General features: G+C 38.8%; 1 protein-coding gene across 5 annotated transcripts in view; it reads left to right on the forward strand.

Moving 5' to 3' along the window:
- The window catches only part of LRRC6 (leucine rich repeat containing 6), a 34,390-nt gene extending 30,918 nt beyond the window's left edge, over nucleotides 1-3,472 (forward strand). For all 5 annotated transcript variants that reach the window (XM_032705984.1, XM_032705959.1, XM_032705953.1 and 2 more), the window contains one exon: nucleotides 2,903-3,472. In XM_032705984.1, coding sequence (XP_032561875.1) covers nucleotides 2,903-3,089 — 187 coding nt within the window. In that variant the 3' untranslated portion in view covers nucleotides 3,090-3,472. The remainder of the gene's footprint in view (nucleotides 1-2,902) is intronic.
- The last annotated feature ends 11,627 nt before the right edge of the window (nucleotides 3,473-15,099 follow it).

The raw sequence follows: 15,099 nt of genomic DNA on the forward strand, positions 1-15,099 counted from the left end.
ACCAGATTGTTCAGCAGGCTGCCATAGTTATGCAAAATGGAGGGACTAACTTTCTTTATTGTGGTCTTCTCATTTTTACTTTAAAAGCATTATCAAACTGTGTGGAGTTAGAAATAGCCTCTCAAAGGAACATAAATACCAGGAAAAAAGAAAGGATTTAATCCAGTATTATTTATTTTTGTATGGTGCTCTTGTCTTTAGACCATAATTTTTTGAGTAGAGAACATTCAACAGCAGGTAGTAGTGCCAAAAACTGTGACCACCTTCTTTTAAACCTGAACTTGAAGTAATTTGCAAACACTGAGATTTTCAGATCTGTGCTCTGGCTGGTCCTGCAAGAAATATCACAGTTGTCTTACCATTGCTCATGGAAGAGCTTCAGCAACAAGATGATTTTATTTCCACTAAGTAGAATTACATGGAAAAAACCCTCATTCTTTCTGGAAAAAATGTTCAGGTGGGTTAGTCTTGATGTCATCAATACCCAGGCTCTTTTTGCATGGATTGCACGATGAGAGGAGCAGATTCTCAGCAGATACTGTGCTGTAGCTGCACTGACTTCAGCATAACCAAGTCTTGTTGTCAGGCAAAGCTGTATCATGGTAGTTGTGATCCCACTCTGAAGCTTTACTAAACAAGTATAGAATGTTTGATCATGTTCTTGTGAGTATGTAAAAATCCACTTCCTTTCTGGAAAAAAATCACCTCTGCTTGATTCTCAGTCTTACCTGTTGTCTGTTGCTAAGACACTTCCAGGTTACATGTTGATGGAATTTTGAGAATGGCTGATGCATATAATCCTTTCACAACTTGTTGATGTGGATTGTTACTTATGAAAGTACCGTTAATTCATTTCTGGTGTACTAAAGTTTATTCTGCTACTAAGCAAACTACTCAAACTCCACAAAGTTTGTTGTATTTGAATAACTAACAATTTGTACAATTTTAGAGCTGCTCAACAAATGTGAAATACTACTGCTAATTAAAATACTTCTAATCAAGGAAATTCTTTTCTAATGTGATGGAAACAAACACTGAGCCTAATTTCTTTTCATATTTATGATTTTTCAGCTTTTTTCAGCTAATCTGCTTCAGATTAGTGGTTAATGATTAGATTAAGATTTTGGACAGGGTCTGCTTTCTGCCGTCTCACCAACAGCTACTGAAAAAGTGATTGCAGGTCACAGCACATTTCATAAATTACACAGGAAGTAAAAGTGTCTGTTAATTTTTGGGGATGAACATTTTCCAGAATGTTGCCACAAATAGAATCCATTTTTATTTCATTAAATAGCACAGTGTAATATATGGAAAAAATCTAGTCTTATAAATTGAAGAACATTCAGAGTAAAGAAATAAGACTTTTCTTGTATTTGTTTTCATTGCTCATAAAATTCTACTCTGAGTAGTTTTTGCTTATGCCACTTTTTGGAAAAGTTTTATCCAGGTTATTAAAGCAGGCTGCTTCTCTGGTTATTTTCCCCTCAGCAAAATAATCAATTGATTCCTGTAGTACAAGAGAAATCCAGTGGCATAGGGCTGAGAGGTGGTTGGGCTGGGGGCTGCCTCTTCTTTCATCATGCTGTTCTCAGCACAGCATAGGAGGAAACCTCCCATGAACTCTTTTGCTTCTTCACTGGGACAGAGATCCTGCACGCAGATGTGGGCTGGGATGTCTGCTAAGATCTGACAGAGCCTTGATGGAGAAGCACTGGCAGAATTTGGAAACTGCTTGGCAGAACTCTCCCTGTTTTAATAACTAAAGATGGTGTATTTTCAGTTAAAAATCTTTTAATATACTTTATTTACATGCTTTCATCATCTGTGTTGTGATCCCAGAAGTGCATTCTCTCATACAGTGACTTTACCTCTTTTCTGTTTGTTCTAGTTCTGATCTCCTGGGTAAACACATAGTTTTCTCACATCTGTCTTGTGCCATACTGAGCTTGGAACTGTGACCCAAAGTACCACTCAGTATACAATGGAGTAGGAAGATGTACAAATCATGTTGTAATTGGGAGAAATTAAACAACATTGTACTATTAAATTTCCATTTTGCTATTTTTTATGTAAACATAAATTGCATGAAAGCAAGCTAGATTTTTTTCCATTTAATCATTGAGCTCCTCTATTAGAAAAGAACAATGAGATTAAATGCTGAAATACAGAGAGTATATTTCAAATCTTTGATCATCATGTGATGTGGATAAGTTGCCTTAATGAGTGGCCTGTACACATTTCTAAGTGTAATCTAAAGGAGTATCCTTAATAGCAGTAGAATCTGAAAATTTTGTTAAAACTCTAACCTTTCTTATAAATTTTTTTTCATAGTCCAAACATGGTGAGGATTGACATTGCCAAAACGTAAAAATTAGATGATCAAATCAAAAAGTTTATACAATTTTGTTTTCTCTCTAAATAAAAGTATTTCTGTTTTCCGAAGATGAATCTGTCACATAAAAATTAATAGACAGCCAGTGTGTTAAAAATTAACAGAAAAAAAATTAAAAAACAATTAGATTAAAAAATGTTCTTATATCAAAAGCCAACTATTTTTAGTGTGATACCAGAAGTCACCACGTTCTGATATAAAACAAATTACACATATGAAAAATTACATTTTGATGTTCATAGACTAAAGATTCTTTTCTACAAAATCTTAGAGATTTTGTAGTACTTTTCTGGGTTTACACTGAGGTTTTTTATAGTAATCAATTTTTTAGTTACAAGAACTCTTAATCCTGGTTTAATTGGACTTAGTAACAACCCTCACACTAAAGTCAATCTCTTTATAAACAGGCACTCAAAATAGAATCATGGAATCATAGAATAAAGCCAAATAGTTCTTTTATATTTGACACTGAAATTAAGTTTTTTTCCATTTGTTTCCCTCTTGTTTCAGGAGTGGAAAAGTTGAGAAGTTAGAAGTGGATCCTAGTAAATATTCATTCCCTGATGTGACAAAGATAATCCAAGAAAAGGAACAAACTGCACAGGGACCTATAAAGCTACATCCAGAGAGGATTACAGAAGTTAAGAAGAGTTGTGTTGATTTTGAAAATGATGATGATGTTCCTCCCTTAATTTGAAACATTCTTAAACAGTCCCTCTCTCTCTATATATATATATATGTTGTGTGTATGCTTGAGTTGGTTTTGGAACCCTACGTGTAAAGCAAATATAATAGAGCTGGAGCTGGAAATATCATTACATTTCTTATCAATAACTTTTTTATGCTTGTGTTTTTTGCTGAATTTTCTGTTAGTATATTGCTATATAAATTCATTTTTCTACATTGCTTACTTAGTGTGAAATCAGAATGGGAGTCATATATCAGAGATTGTCATTTCTTCAAAGAATTTACTGTCTGGGTTGACAGATGACATATTACTGTAGAAAAAGAGAGAAGGAAGAAAGAAAGCACTTCTAACTGGATTTATGATTATTCTTATTAAACTAAGGATAGAAAAAATCTCTGTGCATTCCTTCAGTGTTTTCATTTTCATGAAGGACAACAGTAGAAGAAAATAAGGCATTAGAAGAGTGAGGGACATTGCTGTAATCTACCATAGATCAGTGGATTTTCCTGCATAATGCACAGCTCCTGGATTCTGGAGCTGGTTTAACAATGCCACTACATGAAGATTTTGGGAGAGAATAAAAAGAAACTTCAAGCAAAAAGTGACCTACATTACCTTGCTAATGCTCTTCAAGTTGTTTCTTTGTAAAGAAAGACTTCATTTGGTTCTGCAGAAAGAAAATGCTTCAGATTTAAATCAGCTTTCGCTTCTAGTCAAATGGGATAGGGCAGGCAAATTTAAGTCAGGAAGTATCAAACTGCATTATGTGGTTAGAACTTGTTTACATCCTTAAGATAGAAAATTAATAAGTTGCAATTATAACTGAACGACTAAAACTCCACTTAAAATATAGTGTTTAAGTAGCAGTCTAGATTCAGATAGTGCCCATAATACCTTCAACACATAGTCAAGTTCATGACACATTCTTTAAAAGTGCTGTATCTCTAATTGTGAAAAACATCATCCAAAAAAACTCAGCAGTTTGAATGAAAATATTGCTATTGAATTCTGGGAATTTTTAGCCACTCTGAAGTGCTTTACGATTCTCCACAGATGTTTAATGTAAGATAAAGATAAATAGTCTATCTTAAAGTGCACTGAGGAGAAGCAGAATATACCCATCAACTCAGGCTATGGCTTGAACTGATACATTTTCTTCGGTTGCAATTTGAAACGGATATAGGATTAAAAAAATGAAGTTTCATACTAATACTGCCTATACTGAGAGCTGAAAAGAAAGTTTATATATTACAAAGACATAGACCAAAGTGGAATTTGAGCATCATCTGATATACTGGCATATCATCTCAGATTTTTCTTATGAACTGACTCAATTTTTCCAGTTCCAGAATACATTCTTCCATGATACAAGCCTCTCGGCCCTGAAATCTATTTAATTAGCTCTGCTCTGGTTAATGGAGTATAAAAACATCAACTGCTTTTGCAATATGTCCCTATTAACTATAAATGCCTAATTGTGCCGAGGAGGAGGAGCCAAGGAGGGAGCTGCAGCAGAGGCACCCTGAGGGGAGCTGGAGGAGGAGGAGGAGGGCAGGGGGGAGCTGCAGGTCCTGGGCAGGGATCACTCCCTGGCAGCCCCAGGAAGACTTCACTGAAGCAGAGACCACCCTGAAGCCTGGGGGATCCTAAAAGTTGGTGCTATTTTATGTAACTGTGCAGCCCTAGTAGGGAAACAAGCAACAGACAATGTAATTTTTACCAGTCAGATGGGTGATTCATGTTTTTGTTCTTTTTTGAGTCTACTTCCTTTTATTTTGTGTGCGAGTATGAATATTGCTGACCTTGGGATGAGTGAAGAGGAAAGGCTCCACCACCTGTTTGAAAATAAAAATCAGTAGATTTTGGCAGCACATCCAAAAATTTGTCTCCTGTAGTTTCATTAATTGCTGTGGGGATTTTCTGAAGTTTCTAAGAGTTGAACCCATTGCAGGTTTCCTTCTTTTTCTTCATTGCTTATTTCTGAAAGTCATGTAGGGACGATCCACCTTTCAGACCTTCTGCCAATTTGGATGAACCTGTCAAGAGTTTCAGAAGGTTGTAGAAAAAAGGCATCTGGTCATGCATGATTATTTTATTTTTTCGTAAGCAAAGAGCTCTAAAAATTGATCCTTTTTGCCAAACCAAAGGATAACACAACTGGATCTTTCCCCATTCCAACTCAGATCTCTTTTTCATCTAGTTTCTAGTGAATATATTTTGCTGTTTTGGGAAAAAACAAACAAACAAAAAACTGCATTGAGGTACAATTACACCTCATAGGAGAATTAATAGAAGATACCTAAATATACTTGGAACTACCAAAGAAAAAGTTCTTTCACATGGTACCATAATTTTGAGTCCAGCCTGAAAATGGAGTGTATTCTGAGAAACAGCTTCAACAAAACTCTCAGAGTGCATGTATGGGCCAGGGAGAACATGAACAGAGGTTGATCACAGAGAAATGAAGTGCACAAGCACAAGACGACACCAATGGCCCACAGGAGCATAAACACACCTCACTAAGTATCAATTACTGATCACTAAGGTAATGCAGCTTTGAGAAAAGAAAGCAAGAGGAGAAAGGACATGTGGCCAATGTAGATAAAATATCCCCTGTACAGTGAAAATGCAAAGAGGATAACAAAAGGAATAAAAGATAGTCACAGCCCTCACCAGGAAAAGGAAGAGCAAAGAAGGAAACTCCAACATCGTCTCCCCCAGTTAAGGATGTGGCAGCTGATCAAAGCCATTGTGCATCTGCAGCATGACGCTCCTACTTAGAGCAGGCAACAAAGAGCTGCTTTTTGATTTGCCACTTGCCTCATTCTGCCACTGCAGACTCAGCAGTTGAATGTATAGCATTATCTCTTACTATGTAATTGGGTTAAGTAGATTAAAATTTCAGACAGCACAGAGTGTGTGTTGTGATATTTCACCTCTAACTAGATGACTGGATGAATTTTAGCAGTATGCAGTGGATGGAACTATTCATCATCCATTAGACAGGAGATGGATGAGGTTAATGACAAATTCTAGCAGTACTAAGAGGAAAGATCTGTAATGGTTCAGGAGTGCCCTTGGATTTCCACAAAATCTTACTCTTGTTCTATAACTGGGATGGCATTTGCAATCAGAACAAGAGGGTTTTTTTGATGCACAAAACAGAAGGTGTCCAGTTCCCTCCAGCGCTAAATTGATTCATCTTGGTAAAAAAAAAGCAAAAGCAGAAGTAAATCTGTTACACTATGACAGGGTAAAGCTACCCTGCACTCACAATTACAGCTGTATTGTAGAGCAACATGCAATAAAATAGCAAAGCTTGTGTTCAAAACTGCCTTTTGTCTTACAGTCTTAGATGTATTTGTGAATATACTCAGTATGGGTAACAGCATTGGACATGCAAAATGTGCTTTCCCACTGCATGTTTCAACTGATATTTGCCATAAGGGGAAGCTGAAGGGGAAGCTGGTGAGTAGCAGATAACATTTCTTCCTGGTTAATGAATACTGAAAGCTGCAGGGTGGCCTGAGCATTAAACCTTTTTCTGAACAATTGCTAAAGACCAGGTGTTTGCTGTCAGAGCTAGACTGGGTAACTAACTTCCTCCAAACAAAAACAGCATCCCAGAATGTTCAAAGTTGAAAGGGGCCTATGGTGGTCATCTCATCCAAATTCCCTGCTCAAACCTAGAGCCAGTTGCCCTGGACCATGTCCAGATGGCTTTGGAATATCTCCAGAGATGGAGAATTCACAGCCTCTCTGGGTGATCAGTGCAGGCACATGGTCACCCTCACTGTAAGAAAGTGTTTCCTGGTGTTTAGGGAGAACCTCCTCTGTTTCAATCTGTGCCCACTATCTCTGGTCCTGTCACTGGGCACCACCTATTTATTGTTTAATTGTAAATTATTTGTGAATAAATGTATTTCTTCCGTTATAGAGTCATCTGTAGCATGCTGAAGCTTATTGTTCTCATTTGCAGCACTTAAACAATACTGACAGAATCCAGCTGTCTCCTTCCACCTCTGATAAAACCAGGCAGACTAAAAGCTCAATGAAGCTGAAATCAGAGAAAACAGCATCTGAAATCAGAGAAAACAGGACGAAAGGTATGACATAATTTAGAAAACACAGCTTACTCTGAGAGTGACAGCTAATGTTTTACTTTTTAAAAAGCAGAAATGATCAAATAGATTATTAATGGCAGAAGTGCTGCTGTTTGTTGCACAGTTGTGCACTGAAACTATCTAATAATCAACTGGGATCTCTCTGAGGCAGGTTCTGTACAAATTGTTCCCACATCAAACCTGTCACAGTTAAAACACTATGAAAGCCACATCAGGACTTGGAACCGTTAACTGTATTGGTTTCCGAACCACCATGGATTAGCTGAGCTAGTTATAAAACCTTTAGACATTTGAAGGAACAGGGAAGCAAGGCATATAATGTCCCCCATTAACCCAACCATTGGAGATGTTACTTTGTCCCTTGTTTCCTTTAACATAAAGCAAGTTAAAAAGTCTGGGCAGAGTCTCTTCTGCCTTACAAGCCCTTCCTATAGGCAACAGCCATGACCCCCTGCCACAGAACAGACTAACACAAAGCTTAAAAGAAAGCCACACATTGGTTTAAGAAACTACTCTACAGCTCCTCCATAGGGAAGCCCTGATATGGTGGGAATTGGCCAGGGATTGAAAGTCAGAAGCCCATTCCCTTAAGGAGATGGGATAGTACAGAAGCAGCCCTCTGCTTTGTCTGGGTGTTGGCATAATAAACAGTTTGCCCTTGAATGACTTCAGATCTGCACGGTGGCAATTTTTCCATATAGGGCACTGTGTGGAAGCGTCTCAACCTATAAGGGACTCTTCTCATATTTAACAAAAGCAGTGGAAAATCACGATAACCAAGTCCACGCTGGGAATTGTACTGCTGGTATTGAAAATAGAGCTTTCAGGGTGGTACAGCCTGAGTGTCTGGGGGAAAAAGGTCTCAGAAGTTATAGCATGCATCATATGAACAGAAGCACTTAAAAGCTCCACAGCTCTAAACTCTAAGCATCTTTCTCCTCAGAAACTTCACGGGAAATATATGTATAGAAGAGTTGACTGGTGAACATTTGGCTAGAAAGATGTGAGCTGTGGCTATGCTTTGACCTTTGTTGTTGTGCTCTCAGTGCTAACCATCTGCAAGTCTACCAGCAGCATAATTATGCCTGTTTGACAGTGTACATAAATTAGTGTTGGCTCTTCTGGTTTTGCAACAAAGCAGGCAGCCATATGACTTTTTAATTAAGGATTTAACTGAGATTGATAATAAAGTTCCAATATGCTTCCATATTTAAATGAAAGTGCATCAGCAGTATAAAATTTTCAAAGGGAAAATATCCATGGAGATTTATCAGTCACCTGTGAAGCATAGCTGAAGTGAAGCATGACATCAGCTATGGAAGAAATCCAAGCTGTCTGGTTTTCCTGCACCGAACTCCATTCTGCAGTAGAAATCCTCCAAGGGAATCAAGTCCCTTTTTTTCACTCATTTTATTTTAATTTCCATGAACCTGAGACTTTGTATTGTACTTGTGAACATTTAAAGATGCTGATATCCTGCATCATTTTCAGAACTTCCTTACATGTGCTTATGCTCAGTATCTAGTTACAGCTTCAGCTACTAAAATGCTTAAAAAAGTTCCACCCTCCCTTATGTTTATTGTAAAAGCTATATTCATCTCACTAAAATTATTTTTCAATATTCTAAATAAAAATATATGTCTGTTTAAATTTATGCTTACAGTTTAGCTCAATCTGGAAATTCATGTTTGAAACTAAATCACTGTCAAACATTCTTAAAACTTTTCCAAGTGGGCCTCTGGTACAGGTCTACAGTATCTTAAATCAATCAATTAAACTTTTTCAGTTTCCTTCTCACAAATCTTGAGTGCAGCCTGAACATTCTTAAAGTGATAGTGAAGTGCCAAAGGCTCCTGCAGCATGTTAATGTGTACTTTATAGGTGTGAACGTGTCATCAGATTACTTGGTGCTGACTGTGCTGGGGGGATTTTTGTGGGGCTGGAGGTAATTTCTCACACTTTATCAGCTGTGATGAGACACATCATTACATGCCTGTGATCTGTAAAGCAAATTCTCCCTCTTTATCAGTGTTTGACACTGGATGCTTAACAACCTGGTTAATCAAAAACAGATTATACTGCTAGAATTAATGAGACATTGAAAGGATTTAATGACTGAAGGAAGCTTTTCAAAGCCTGTGTCAAATAGATTACTTAGTTTAATATTTGCTCATAAATAGTAGAGAAATGTCTGACATGGAAGTTGCAGTTATTCAGACAAATGAATTTCCGTGGGTCAACCTAACCCTGATATCACTGAAAATCTGAAGTCTAGTTCATGTTCTTTTGATAGACAAAGAAACTCTTTCTTCTTTCCCATTGTATTAGTTCAGGGTTCAGTGTATAAGATTCAAGGATGGCTGACAAAAATGACCATTTAATCTGAATTAGAAGAGATTTTATTGTTGGATATAATATCTGAATCACAGGGTTAAAACAAATTATTACACCTAGTTAGAGATAGGGAAGTCTGCCTGTTATATGAGCTACAGAGTTAGTTTCAGCACCTGATAGCTCTTGAATTTGTCACTGGGCCCTTCAATCAGGAAAAAGAAGCATAGTTTGGTCAGACAGACTGAGGTTCCAGGTTTCCCTCTTTGATTGTAAAAACTTTATGTGGTATTCTTTGACCTGGAGCTTTTGTCAGAATGGGAAAGAGGATCCAAAGTGTTGTTCAGTGTGTCCAAGGAATGAACACCTGTGTGTGAACACAAGTATGAATGTTCTCCCCACTGCTTGTACTGCAATGCTTCTGTACTTCCTTGCTCATACTGGGACATGACAGTGGGTCTTTTCAGGTGGTTCTAGGAACTTATTGCCTGACATTCCAAACAAGGGAACAGCAAATGGATACAAGCAGGACACCCACTTCAAAAGTACCATTCAGTCCTGAACTAAGCCAGACTCCACCAGTCCATTTAAGCTACTGCTTCTCGTGAATGTGGAGCTGGTTTGGACCTTTCATGCTGATTTTAGAGTTCTTGGTTTATGTTCACAGGAACTTGCCATTTGCTTTTTGCCGAAGGAATTTGGGTAAACAGCTTGATGTGTAAACTAACTCTTAAATTCTGCATCTAGCATGGTTTATTGTCAAGATGAGTCACTTACAGAAAAATGCCTTTGCAGAAAGAAATCCCCAGCACTCAGATCCAGTCCTTTACTCCAGGACCCCATGGATCATACTCCACAGTTTCCCAGAAAGGGCTGAGCTCTACTGGTTTATCTAGTCCCTACTCACTTCCTAAGGAGGCCTGAAAGCTTCCCAACATATCTCAGCTTCATAGATGCTGAAATTACTGGTGAACTAAGAGTCAAAACTGGGAAAATATATCCCCATCCGATGGGTGAGCACATGAAGAATTTTAGGTAAAGTGGCAAACCTCAGTAACTCAAGCCAATAGTGGCAGAGCTGAGGATATAATTCTGAATCCCATCACTTGAGGATATCATTCAGTTGAGAGTAAGAGGCACAAATACACCAATAAATACACCCACAGAAGTAGGTGTAAGGAAGACCAGCTGAAGCCACATCAGGAGTCCATTTGGCCCAAGATGTGGCTCAGTTCAAGCAGGACTTTTCATAGGCCAGCGAATACAGTGAATAGCAATGTAGCCACCACTCTGGAGGGCTGTGTGTGACTGCCCCATCACACCTGCTAACCCTTGAGGGAGGCAGGATTGACACTGTGGTTCTCTTGCACACTCCAACATAGCCCAGCCCCTTCCTCCTCGTCCTGGGGGAGGCAAAATTCAATTTTGCATACCCTGCTGGGAGCACTTGACCCTGTTCTGTATAAGAAATGTTGAAAAGAGTGATCTTTCCCTGATACAATCTCAGACAGTCAGCAGCTGTAGGAAAGCCTGACCTAAGGGTTAACATGCAATTATCTTTGATAAAACACTCCTCTGTGAATTTGTGTTGTCATTATTTCACACTAACTATGCTTATAAACCTCCATTCTGTATCCTGTAGCTACAAGTTTCATGCTTCAATTATGCATCTTGCAAATATTGACTTTGGTTTATTTTAAGCTTATCAGCATTTCCTTGGGGATTCCTAGTTCCTTTGATTCATCCTGTTGTTTTCCTCAGAACCTTTTCTACTTCTGTACATTGAGGAATGACCAGGACAAAATCCAAGAAGTGCTTGTTCTGTAGTTTCACACAGCCCCATATTATCTCCCATTTTCCTACAGATTTGTAATGGTCTCCTATGTTTTGAATACTGTCAAGCACTGAGCCCACGTATTTATAAAACTGCCCACAGGGAGCTCAGATTTTATTTCCTGAGTTTTAATAGCTAGACAAGAACCTGCCACTATGTACTGACAGATCAAGCTGGTTTAGGTAGAGTTATTTTCCCCTTTGTATTTAGAGACATTAAACTATTGTTTCCATCAGTCACTCAACTTCTTGGGATTTCCAGACATTTTTGTGCTCTTCTCAGGCAATTTGAGATATGATTCCTGCAAGCCATTTTATCACCTCAAAATTTATTTTAGCAAATACTATCATCTCATTGTTCATCTCGTTTTCTGGACCATTTGAGAGGCTCAACTTTGAGTCCAGGTCTCCCTAGGGATCCATAGATAATCCTTCATTGTGAAAACTGACTATTTATTCCTACTCTGTCCTGTCTTTAAGAAATTCTTAATCCTTGGGGTGACCTTCCTTCTTATGCCATGACAGCTTAGTTCCCTTCATAATCTTTCAACCTTGTCAAAAGCTTTCTGAAAAACTGAATGCATTATATCAGCTAGAACATCCTTTCCCATATACTCACTAAAAGTATTTCTATTTGAGTTGAAATATTGACAGAAAAACTTTCAAGTGACTGGTCATTTTAGTTGCTTCTGTATTTGGTATCTAATGTGAGATGCCTTTGGAGGGCAGTGATTTTTCACTTTTTCAGTAAGTGACCAAGCCCTTTAGTCATTACCCTGGAGAAGTTTAAAGTTGAACACGCAAGTTCTTGCTTAAAAACTTGCTTAAGCTATGTGGAAATGTACAAACAGAAAGTAGAATGAAGTGGCATTTCTGATTATGCTGAAAACAGAAACTGGTCACAAAACACAAAGGTGAGAATTTCAAAAACACATGTCCTTCAAAACACACAAAATAGACACTCCTTGCTTCCCATCCAGCTTTATGCAGTTAAACGAGTTAAACGCACAAGATGTTTTTTCCCATGAAGGTAGATAGGATGAAAAAAAGACATCACCACTTACAGAGAAAGCAGAGGAGAGAATGTCCTCCCCTCTTCTGGACAGGAGTTGAGGAGGAAGCAGAACATGCTGAGATTCCAAAGGCACTAAGGGCAAAAACCCTTCAAGCACTTTTGTCCATGTCACTGCCTGAGAGTAAATTGCTGGGGCCTTTTCACTTCCACAGCAATCTGGCTGTATAACGGTTTTCAAAAATGTCATTTTCAATTGGAAGGTCATTCCAGCAGAAAAGTTCTCCAACAGCTAGCAGTGCAAATTTTGACTTTCACCTTTAGAAATCCATTTGCAAATTCCTTTTTGATTTTTTTTAAAGGTAATGAACTCTTATTCTACACTAGAACTCAAAAGAGCTGAATGTTCTTGTTCCCTTTAGACTTGAAAGAATTTACCATTTGCATGTCAATAGTCTTTAGTAGATCCACTTTGTACATCATTTGCATGCCTTTGACTGCATGACAATTAACAAATTAATATCTGCATATGATGTATCTTTCTGGGAAATGGTAAGAGGTTAGTGAGAAGCTTTACCATATTCAACATATTCATTGGCATTTCAGGGTAAAGCAATTACAGTGTCTCCATTAAATTTATTACTGCACTCTGTCAGGGGATTCAGACCTTGACAGTTTAACCTTGGTTATTCTGATAGTGTGATATAGAAATATGGCAGACCATAAAAAATGCAAGAGTTGTTTAGACCTGAGTCAGGAAACTCATTGTGAATTCCATTGTAAAGAGTTTTGGAGTGAAGCATGACTTGGGGGTCCAAATATAGCATTTTAAATGGCAAATACATCAATGAACCTGAGAACATCAGTCAGGAGAAGGAGTTAGTTATGGTCTGAATACAGGAACTGCAAATAGGTCCTAATTCTTCTTCCACTAAATTCTTATGAACTTGGGTAGTTTTTATTGGTCTGCTCCTTCATTCTGGCATTTCAATACAAGAAAGGCTGTGAAGAATTCAACTGCATCTCCATCTCTATGCATAGGTGTTGAATCCTTGTAAACAAGGTCTGATATAAATTTTTGCAGACCTTATGCATATTAATCCACTGATGCACCACTAAGGTTGTATTTGTAAAACCCTGCAGAAGTGAGACAAGAAGAATTGACATATACCCTGAAGCTTCCTGAGATCACTTTTACCTGCCTCTTTCTCATCAAGCATTTCTATAATCCTCACAGGGTTGATGGAATTACCTGATCCTGGTCCTCACTCCCTCTGCTTCCTGTTTCAAAGTGGGAATATGTGGGTTGTAAGGCAACAAAATTTCTTCCTGCAGTGGTGATAATGCACTGTAATACCCATACTATGGTAGTCTGACAAATTACCATTTTCTACACTCTATAGACATTTAGAGGATGAGGATGCACAGAAAGGTTGAAGGTAAGTGGGAGGGGGGACTTGTGGAGAGTTGGCTTATACTGGATTTCATAAGTAGGACACAGTTTAGATCCATGGCTTCCTACAAGCTTCCCACTGTGTGCTGGTTTAAAGGTAAACCAGCAGGAGAAATGAACCCAACTCAAAAGAGGCCACAAGTCAGAGTTACAATGTAATAAAAAATAATACAATAATACAATTATATGGACAAGCAATTGGTTTTAACCCACAAAACCCAGGCGTATAACCCAGCACCCTGGGGCATGAACAGAATGGTGTTTGTTGGCCCCCCGTGCTGAGCCCCACGTGGTCCCCCTGAGACCAAAGTAAAAGGAAAGGAAAACCTGTTGGTGAGAGTGCTGGTCGCAGTCTGGTTGAGGGTGGTGGTCGCAGTCCAGCTGAGGTTCTGGTCCTCCTCTGGATCTGATGAGTGGTACCAGAAGTCCCAAGACCCCAAGATAATATACACTCATGTCTGAGTGGGAATGCCCAGTACCTCCCCCCGGGCAGGGAGTTCCACAGTTCGTGGTTATGAGTCTTGAGATACTTTTGGAATCCTTGGTGGCCCATTAGCAAACTTGACCCCTCAGGCTGGGTGTGGAGGTGCTAATGACTCCTTGGAGGAGAGTTAACATCACCCATAACTATAGCCTGAGGGGTCAGGTGTGCTTTGGGCAGCTGCTGTAAATGGTCTATTGTTAACAGTTCCAGGGAAATGACACAGAGGGTGTAGAATACACAGTTTGGGTTACACCCACACAGTGATGAACTGCTCCTGGCTGCTCTAACTAGGACACACTGCAATATCCATAGCCTACCACTCCAGTGATGACAGCCAACCTTCTGGTTTGGAGTGGTCATACAGGAGAGGTGAAGAAAGACTGCAGCATCCTGGGCACTTGTTTGAAGACTTTTGGCTGGTAGTAGTGGATGGAGTACGACAGTGGGTGCCTCATCCTGAGCTCTCCAGGCTCTCTCCAGGCAATGGGAGTCAGCTGGTGCATGATACCAGAAGGCTGAAGGCAAGTGATCCACAACATATGGTACCCAGTCACCCTTAGCAACCCTTCCCTTTGATAAGACAAGAGGATCTGTAGGACTTTTTGGTGAAATTAGCTCATAGAAAACAAACCTTTGCTTGTTAAATGCATGACACAATTGTTTGTACATGAATGTCAATTGTTTGTACATGAATCTAATTAGCACGAGATTTGAAGACATCTTTGGAGGGAGCCAGAGGGTAGGGAAGGCATCATATTCTGCTTGTTTGTCACTTTTTCTTT

The sequence above is a fragment of the Chiroxiphia lanceolata genome, chromosome 1 (assembly GCF_009829145.1).
Source record: "Chiroxiphia lanceolata isolate bChiLan1 chromosome 1, bChiLan1.pri, whole genome shotgun sequence".
NCBI classification, from domain to species: Eukaryota; Metazoa; Chordata; class Aves; order Passeriformes; family Pipridae; genus Chiroxiphia; species Chiroxiphia lanceolata.